Source organism: Epinephelus lanceolatus, chromosome 3, assembly GCF_041903045.1.
Source record: "Epinephelus lanceolatus isolate andai-2023 chromosome 3, ASM4190304v1, whole genome shotgun sequence".
Lineage (NCBI taxonomy): Eukaryota > Metazoa > Chordata > Actinopteri > Perciformes > Serranidae > Epinephelus > Epinephelus lanceolatus.
In genome coordinates this window covers 6,516,176-6,525,655 of record NC_135736.1, presented here as the reverse complement: position 1 = coordinate 6,525,655, position 9,480 = coordinate 6,516,176, and the positions used below count along the sequence as shown (strand labels likewise).

At 39.6% G+C, this 9,480-nt stretch overlaps 1 protein-coding gene across 1 annotated transcript; it reads right to left on the bottom strand.

Moving 5' to 3' along the window:
• Nucleotides 1–418: 418 nt before the first annotated feature.
• Nucleotides 419–9,240, bottom strand: LOC117254830 (aly/REF export factor 2-like). The gene is made up of 6 exons (XM_033623260.2): nucleotides 8,931–9,240; nucleotides 6,228–6,383; nucleotides 5,998–6,145; nucleotides 5,837–5,903; nucleotides 1,014–1,221; nucleotides 419–915 (listed from the first exon to the last, which is right to left on the bottom strand). The coding sequence occupies exons 1-6, from the start codon at nucleotides 9,132–9,134 to the stop codon at nucleotides 895–897; spliced, it is 804 nt and encodes a 267-aa protein (XP_033479151.1). The 5' UTR covers nucleotides 9,135–9,240; the 3' UTR covers nucleotides 419–894.
• Nucleotides 9,241–9,480: the final 240 nt, after the last annotated feature.

Genomic DNA, 9,480 nt, shown 5'->3' with positions numbered 1-9,480 from the left:
AAAATAACAGAATCTTGCAATTACAAATGAAAATCTGTTACAGCCACCTTGTCTGGTATAACCACCAGCAATGGCAATTATTGCAAGAAATTTTTGGTAGATGACAGTGTAACTTACATTACTCTTCTGTACTTTAGCATCATCATTTCACATTATCCCTTTATAGTGACACACATTCAGCAAAATGGCTTTGCTTTTAATTTACCTACAACAGCACATTTTGTCACTGCTGACATCTACACTGCTAAAGCTAACCTGACTGATGTATTGAGAAATATACACAATCAAAAATATGACAATTGTGTTTTCATTTGGTCACATTTGGTTTTCATTCATTTTTTAAAAGACATGTTTTCACAGTGAAGAGCAATTGCACTTTGTCTCTGGAAGCGAAACATCTCAATAAACAACCACCAGAGACGATTCAATAAAACTATTTATATACAAAACCCTTGTGATATATGTCCATATGTCAAGTATACAGTACCAAATGACAAAACTGATGTACATGAACATTTTACATTTTTAACATTACATTGGACAGTCTGTCAACTACTGAATCATGTTTACATGATTTCATTACAAAAAAAAAAAAAATCAATCATGTTTGCAGGTAAATGGCAATTTTCCATACATTTGGAGAAAAGCACAGGAGCTGGTGGCCTAGGAGAAAAATCCTCAATACATAAAACTGCCCCTGAAAACATGGCTACAAAAATACTGAGAAATATTAAAATCAAAAGAATATAATGGTCCATACAGCAAAATGGCTTAAAAACACAACAAAGTGTAATAAGATCCGATCCATCACATCTGATCAACCAGATTTAACAAAAAAAAAGGGAGTACGAAGGTACGCAGAAAGGTACGGCAGCAGCATCTCTCTCAGCTCTTCTAACTGGTGTCCATCTGAAACTAGAAGATGACAAACATCATTATAAAATAATAAATAAATAAATGTCCACAGAATGGTCAAATATAGGAGAACAAAATCTTACAACACAAGTATACACCTTGGCATTATAAGCATCCAACTGGGCATCCAGCTCCTCTGCAGAAAGTTGGGGTCTGTTTCCTCTACCTCTACCCCGACCTCTGAAACCTCCACTGCCGCCACCTTGCCTCCTCTCACTCCTTTCACTCCTGTCACTCCTGTCACTCCTTTCACTCCTCTCAAACTTGGGCTGTCCAAGCCTGCTGCGGTCAAACCCGCTGCTTGAGCTGCAAAAAGTCACAAAGATTTTTTTAAATATGACCAAATCTTTAGAGTAAATTAAAGAGTTACTACACAGAATTTTCCTAAGAAACATTATATAGACTCATACAAAAGTAATCTCTCTCAATCATCACTCATGACCCACTAGAAATGTGTGGTGATGTAATTATCTGCAGAGACTCTGCCCTCTGCTTGAGTTTTCAGACTTTCTTTTTATTCTACTGTGTTTGGGACGTCTCTGGGCACAGCACACAGGTGAGGATGGGACTTAATACAAAGGTAGCGACCAGATGCTAGACTACTGTATGTACCACGCATCCAAGAGGAAGCTATAAGATAATGGACATGACACAGAAAAAAAAAATATAGTGAATGAGTGAATCCCTGTTTGGCTTTCACTGCTGATACTGTTTTACTAACAGTTGATCTCTGCATTAAGGCTGCCCCCGACTAAGAATTTTCCTAGTCGACCAATAGTCGTCATTTAGGGCCATTAGTCAACTAGTCGCCCGTATGTTTGTGATATTAATTTAATTATTCAATTCTATATTTTAAGCAGGGCAACACATTGGTTTGAGTTCAAGGTCTGAGAAAGAATAGTATCAGTAACATTGTTAACACTGTGCTTCATTACAGAGAAATACAAAATCTTACTGATGAACCTTCATTAATATAGGCTTATATCTTATCTACATGTGCACGTCACACACTGAGCGAGCTGCCTGTTAATTACACTGTCGGCAAAGCAGTAATGATTGTGCTACATGGCTAATGGACATGTAGCTACTCTCATGTTTCAGTTGATGCGTCATGTCTGTAGTCGATAAATGATCAGCTAAAGGTTGCCTGCAGAGTTAACATATCACCTTGGATTCGTCCTTCACCTTCTCAAAATGATCCAACACTTTGGATTTCTTGCCCGCCATGTTATTAACTAGCCTTTGTAATGCAATATCTGATGATTATAAAGAGTGTCTCAACTCTGATTTTAAGAACCCAGAGCAATTTTGGAACAAAATTAAAACTATTATTAATACGGCAGATAAACATTCTGTAAATCAAATAAGAGTTGACAATAAAATATGTAATAGTGACTCTTTATCTATTGCCCAAGCATTTAATCAGCATTTTTCCGCTGTCTACTCTACCTTATTACCAAACTCTAAGCCGACTACTGGCTTTTTTAGAGATGTATCATCTTGCTGCAGTACTTTTTCATTTAGGAATATTTTACCAACTGAAGTTCAGAATGTCATTAATGAATTAAATGTGAACAGTGGTGCAGGTCTTGATGGAATAGAACATAGGTTTATTTAACTCGCTTCCCACATTTTAATGTATCCACTCGCTGACTTGTTCAACCTTTCTTCATCACTCCACTGCATAAGGGTGGTGAGTTACTTGATCTTAACAACTACAGACCGATATCCATTATTTGCACTATTGCTAAGGTCTTTGAAAAAATAGTTTATAATCAACTTTCACATTATCTCAGTAGCAACAATATCTTAAAACAATTTCAATCTGGCTTCAGGTCCAACCACTCCACAACTACTGATCTTCTTAAGTTCATGAGTGATGTGCTCTCTGCTGCAGATATTGGTAAACTCACAGGAGCAATCTTAGTTGATCTAACTAAAGCCTCTGCCTTTGGCAATCTATTGGTCTTAGTAAAAATCCACTTTAAGTCAACTCATATCTTCATAGTAGAAAGCAATGTGTTGTCCTACAGGGCAATAGATAAGACCTTTTAATACAACAAAGAGGTGTGCCCCAGGGCTCTACCTTGGGACCACTGCTGTTTTCTATTTATATTAGGCATGTAACGATATGTCGAATTTCGCGGTGTCGCGATAAAATAAATTCTCGATACCGTCGTGGGAATACCACGGTAGTTATATAGCTGCGTTCTCCTACAGAGCCGGTAATATGACTGTGCGACTACATTCCCCTTAATACTTTGCATGCAACTGCGCGCGCAGGTGAGAGCAGACTCGTGCAGCTCAGCCTCTCAGCCTCCGACTCTGACCCGTGCGTGACGGGAGGAAACAGCGAATAAAAGTAAGGAGATTGATTGTTCTTCTCTGTGGATTTTCTCCGCGACCGTTCGTCATAGTGAGAAGCCACACATATCACGTGAAACAGCGGAATCGTGGCTTTCCGACAAGACCAAGCACTTGTCGGTAGTCCAATGTGAAAAAAAATGATGATGATGTTACACTAAAATAATGTATAACAAAGCTTTCATACAGCTTTGCACACACATTACTTTTGGATGGATTACTCGCGAATGCAGGGTCACACAGAAATGCCATGCATATCACATGAAAGCGCAGGACCAGAGTGTGTGTTTTGTTGTTGTTGCAGGGTCTGATTGTTCTAAGTTCTGTATATATGATGAATATAAAGACTACTCTATCCACATAATTTGATGTCATTCAGATGACTTTCTTGTAATAGTACTACACTACTTTTGTTCAGAGTAGGTTAAAAAATACTGAATGTTTCCATTTTCATATTCTGTCACTATAGTTTTAATTGACATGACTTTGTTATGGCACTTTAATGTCTGCCTGCCTAGCAGTAATAGGGGGGAAATGAAAGCACGTGTTCAGCTGTGTGTTGATTTGTTTATGATACGCTTCCAAGTTAAAAATAACATGCTGTACAGTGTACATGCACTATTTTTGAATAAAATAGCTATTTTTAACAATAAATTTTCTCTTTTTTCCCCTTGTATAAATATCGTGATATATATCGTATCGTGGACTCTTTATCGTGATAATATCGTATCCCGAGTTTCTGGTATCGTTACATCCCTAATTTATATACATGATTTGCCATCATTTTTTAATTACTGTTGTGCTCAACTTTATGCTGATGACACTGTTACATATATCTAAACCTGATCTACCACAGATTCAAACTTTTTTTAGTCTGATTTCACCATCCTGCAGGATTGGCTTTACGATAAACTACTGCTCAACAAAACAAAGTCTTATGTTATGATCTTTGGTACTACACAGCAACTAAAATTCAAATCTGGCACGTGTGTAATCACCTGTAATGACAGCACTTCTTTGCATAAAACTGATAGTATTAAAGATCTTGGTGTCTGGCTTGATCCTAAACTCTCATTCAAAATACTAGGGATGCACCAAAATGAAAATTTGTGGCCGAAGCCGAAGCCGAATAATATTAAACGCTTGGCCGAATACCGAATACCGAATATTGTTGTTTAGTTTTTCACTAGTTTTTGCAGATGAACCCCCTCCAGATTAGTGTTGTCACGGTACCAAAATTGGGACCCACTGTACGATACCAATGAAAATATCATGGTTCTGAGTAGTATCACGATACCACAGCGAAAATGAGGCAGATGTGCCGTCATTTATAAAAAGATAAATCACTTTGCTATAATACATCAATGATATTTCAATGGAATAAATTACTCATTGGCTTATTCATACTTCAAAAACAGCATCAATGAGTGATAAACATGGGGGGGCTCAAAATAAAATAAATAAATAAAATAAGAATCAACCAGCCACCCTCCTCCCCTTCATAAGTAAAGAACAGTCCCTAAAGTGCGGTGAGGTTTGTGGGCCTTGAACGGCTCGTTTCTCCTCTGACACGTCACATACCTGTGTTCGGCTGGCTCGGCTGTTCAGGTACTTCTGGGCAGTCCACGCGCCAAGAAGAGGAATTTATTGGAGCCGACTTGTCCGTCGCCGGTAAGCCGATGGCCGCCGTATTTGACAGGAATGCATTACTGTCTGTGTCTGTGACCCCCGTTCAACCCACAATTGGTGGGATTCGCCTTTCGTTTCTGCTGCTGGTTGAAATCTGTAGGCTGCTCGCACAGCGTGCTGAATGATTTAAGCCTATTTTGCTCGCTCAAAACTATTTTTAGTCGAGTGCGGTGACGGATGGATTGCCACACTGCCGACATTTTAATCCGCCCGTCACAGCACGCTGTTTGATTGCGTTATCAAAACATGCCGCTATTATTCGGCCTTGCTTTTAACTTATTCCACTGAATACCGAATGTGTGTTTTCTTGCAATATTCAGCCGAATATATTCGGTTACCGAATATTCGGTGCATCCCTACAAAATACATATTGGTCATATCATACATAAAGTCAAATTTGGAATCAATGTTTTAGATGGGTCTCGAAATTGCTGTACTGGCAGTGTTTGTAAGAAACTTGCCTCACAACTTATACTTCCCTTTATTGACTATTGTGATGTTGTCTATCAAAATGGACTAAAATCTGATAATAATAATAAGACTCTGCAGATTTATACTTAGATGTCCTTTTCTCACTCATCACTGTATAATGTGCTTTTTAAACAACAGCCAAAATGGTGAACAATCGAAACATTTTCAAATCATTCTGTTACTTCTAAACCATTTCTAGGCCTGGAAAAGAGTCTTTATAAATTTCATAATTTTACCAGGAATTTCACGACTGTGGGAAGCCTGCTAGTACATACGGTCCATGATAGCAGAGCAAGCTCAGTTTATTAATGTTGCATGTTGTTTCCCCATAAATCCGAATCATACATCTTTTCAAACTCAAATTGCATTCACACATGGCCATTTTCACATCACTTACCTTCGTGTAGGCTGTCTACTCTGTGTGTCAACTTCTGACGTCACTTGCTGGATTTTCATGGGACGGCCTAGTAAAAACAAACAGATGCAAGAGAGCATTTTTCTTAAATGCTTCTGAAAAAGCACGACAATGCTGTTGTAGCATGCGAACCGAATCCTCACCATCAAGTGGGACACCATTATAGTGCTTCATGGCTTTGAGTGCATCCGTTTGAGATTCAAAGTAAACATCTGCAGTTCCTTTACTGCGCCCAGACCGATCATAATGGACAGATGCTTTCTTTAATGTCCCAAACTCCGCAAACAGTTCCTGGGGAGTAAGGTAGAAACGTCAGTCATGTTCACAACACGTCGACACTAGCAAAGCAGATTCACTGTGTTTAGTAAATTACCTTGATATCCGAGTCAGAGACGCCAAAGTCCAGATTGGAAACCAGCAGTTTACCACTACTCTCTACACTTCTTTCTGCTCCTGCACTTTGTTCTCTGCGCCCACCAGCGTGCTCCTCAAACATATCGTGCTGCCACTTGTCTGGTAACTCTCTGGGCTGTGAAGACCAAGAGAAAACAATGTTGTTAGGTTCCAGGTGTTGGTGAACAAAATTAAAAAGGATGGACTGCTGATCAGATAATAATTTAAATACAATAAAAGGGATACCAGGGAAGAACCAAACATGAGCCCGGTAGATTTAGGTCTGATAAAGCTGACCACTGTGTAGCCTGTACGATCATCATGGTGTTTTGAAGAAGTCAAACAACCTTATTTAATCAGTCAAGTAATTTGTCCCTGAAAAAGCCCTGGGAATCTGGCCAGGGGCACCATCCAATTCTTCCACAGGAGGAGTCCTTCCAAAAAAAAACAAGAGTGATAAAAACCATCCAAGTCCTTGGAAAACTAAAGAACAGTGTTTTCACTATGTGGCAAACTTTGAAATTCAATTTCTTCCTACAGTTCCTTCCACTGTAAATAAATGCTTACTTTTATAAAATTCTGGATAATTTACATAAAATAAGCCTCTGTCGCCCTAGTTGGTGAGGTGTGTCCTGCACCATTGCCCTTCGCCTGCCCCATGTTGGCTTTTTCCCCCAGCTGATTCAGCATGTTAAAACGGTGATAGCAGAGCCAATCGGTGAATGAAACTTTTCTAAATGTCAGTACAGCTCAATGCATGAGGAAGGAAACAGAAGTGAGGAAAGTAAACAAAGAGCTAAAGTCAAGAGGTAGTGAGATCAAAACAAACTTGTTATGTGAGGTAAGATTCTTTTTCTTTAGCCATAGAGCTCTTTAACAGAAAGTTTCCTGATGGTTTGTGTTATTGTTGATTGGCACATGTTAAATACACTCTGTTCTTTCAGTATTGGATAGTGTTGTTAATGTGCTAACTGGCATCAAAATGGGTTTCCCTTTTTGAATGACAAATATAGACTACCACTGTCTGCTGGTGTGAATAGTTATTTCCTCTCATGCAGGTGCAGCACATATGTGCTGATTGGCCATCGGCTGTAGTCTTTGTGGTGCGTTCATGTGCAACTTTTTGGCCAAGACAAAGAAGACCTGAGGTGGCTCAACAGTCAGTTTTCATTGCTGCTAGTTCTTTGAAGTCGGTTTGGTGTGTCTGGGCCTTAAAACTTCCATTGGTACCAACCATGTTGGCATGGCTTATCAGGAGAGGCACAAAATATTGCTCTAAAGGCTTAATTTTAGTGCAGGAGCAACTGACATGGCCATTTTCTAAAGGGCTGACCTTTCACCTGAAGATATCGGAATGAAAATGGGTTCTATGGGTACTCACAAGTCTCCCTTAAATTTGAGACGGCATGTTCCCAGTAGATGTTTTGTTCCTTACTCCTTCAAATTAAAGTTGTATATTTGTCTTTTTAAGAAAAATTACACTCAGCATGGCTTTGTAACTCAAAACGTATCAAATATAGCATTAATGCTGGATTCACAGTACACGGTATCAGCCGGTGTATAGCCTGACACAGCATTGTCTAGTGTTAATGCATCACGCCATCATTTCAAAATCAACACTTCCTGTATCTATTTAAAATTAAAAGCCCCTTAGAATTTCAGTGGAGAGAATCCCTTTAATTTCTAAAAAGGCTGTTATTGTGAAGCATTTTTCAGGAACTTGTTGTGGAGGATTCAATGAAGTTGCATAGTTTGCATGCGGTACGTCAAATGTAGCTGGTGGCATATTTTTTTATGTTACTACAAAAGCCATTTGGTTGGAACATGAACAGACACAGTGACTGAAATAGTCGTAATACTAATAAAAATAGACAAGAATAATCCTATGACATCACGCACATCGTGAAAGATGACCAGTATTCTGTCATGTCTGTCAGATAGCCATTGCACGATTTTATGACTCCACAGTCATCTAATCTGACATAGTGGCTGTGAACAGACAAAAATGTTGTGTAGTCCTAACCCAGTATAATCACTATTACTATGCCATTCCTAATTGTCATACTGACATAGTTTTCAACTAGCCTACTTCAACAGCATAAGCAAATCCCAGAGATTCAGTTATGGCTTTTAGTTTTGGTGTTCCACCTCAAGATTTTCAGTGGCTCCATCTGGCCACCCCTGTGAAAAGAATCTATGGGCGCCACTGCCAGTAGCTGATCCTCCTCACCTGACAATCCAAAAGGCAACTCCTCAAAGAACAGCTCGAGACACAAAGCACGTCTCATTACTATTGTGTTTATGAGCATAGCTCAAGGGCACCGACAAAAACCCTGTGTACACATATAGGCATTTAAATAGGGCATCGTAAATATATGTCCTTCGGGTACATCGGGATGTGCAACGTTAGCTTCTGTCCTGCAGCTGCTGACCACAACACACAGAATGGAGCCCTTTCTGACAGACATATTTTCATTTTCACCCAAGCCACAACTTTCTTCCAAACCTTTATCAAGTAACTTTGGCAGGAAGCCGTCTCCTGGCTGCCTCATGCTACAGACGGTAACGTTAGTTGGGGGAAGTACATTGTGGTGTAAGGGCAGGCTATCAACCACCGATGAGCCAAGAAGAACGCATAATCAATCACCTCGCTACGTTACTTTCATTGCATTTTTCCTCATACCCTGGTGTATGGTGTGGATCTGTTGTTTCTGTCACGGTTGAAGTTATTCTGTCGACTCCGCACCGGCCTCGACGATCCACCGGCCCGACCTGAACTTCCACCCGACCCGTACGATCCTCTCTCGCGGCCGCTGCCTCCTTTCTTATTGAGCTTGATAATGTCGTCCAGAGACATGCTCATCTTGTCAGCCGTGGTGGCGCTCATGTTTTTAGTTAACGCTGAAGACGAACAAAGAACTTTCGGTGGAGGGAAGCGGTTGTTTATCAGCTGCTCTCTCCGGTGGCGTGGTGTTGAAACTAGCGGAAATGGCGTAAATACTCTAAGGAAGTGACGATAACCTGAATTCCCGCCCCTCTTTTTTTCTAAAGACTTTATATAAAATTTAGAACAGAGCAAAAAAAGTTCTGCATGCAGAGCAGCTGTAAACTCATACATTAAAGCAGCAACAATATTTGAATTGAACCAAGAAAACTCACATATTTTCAGTTTATTGGTCATAATGTATTAAATCAGTCAATCAATCATTTATTTGTCACATGGAAATATACAA

Excerpts from the sequence above, each read along its gene's own strand:
- LOC117254830 (XM_033623260.2), bottom strand. The coding sequence starts at position 9,134 with ATGAGCGCCACCACGGCTGACAAGATGAGCATGTCTCTGGACGACATT. Across the intron at positions 5,904-5,997 it reads TAATGGTGTCCCACTTGATG|GCCGTCCCATGAAAATCCAG; the intron begins GTGAGGATTCGG and ends TGTTTTTACTAG. Across the intron at positions 916-1,013 it reads TGGATGCTTATAATGCCAAG|TTTCAGATGGACACCAGTTA; the intron begins GTGTATACTTGT and ends GTCATCTTCTAG.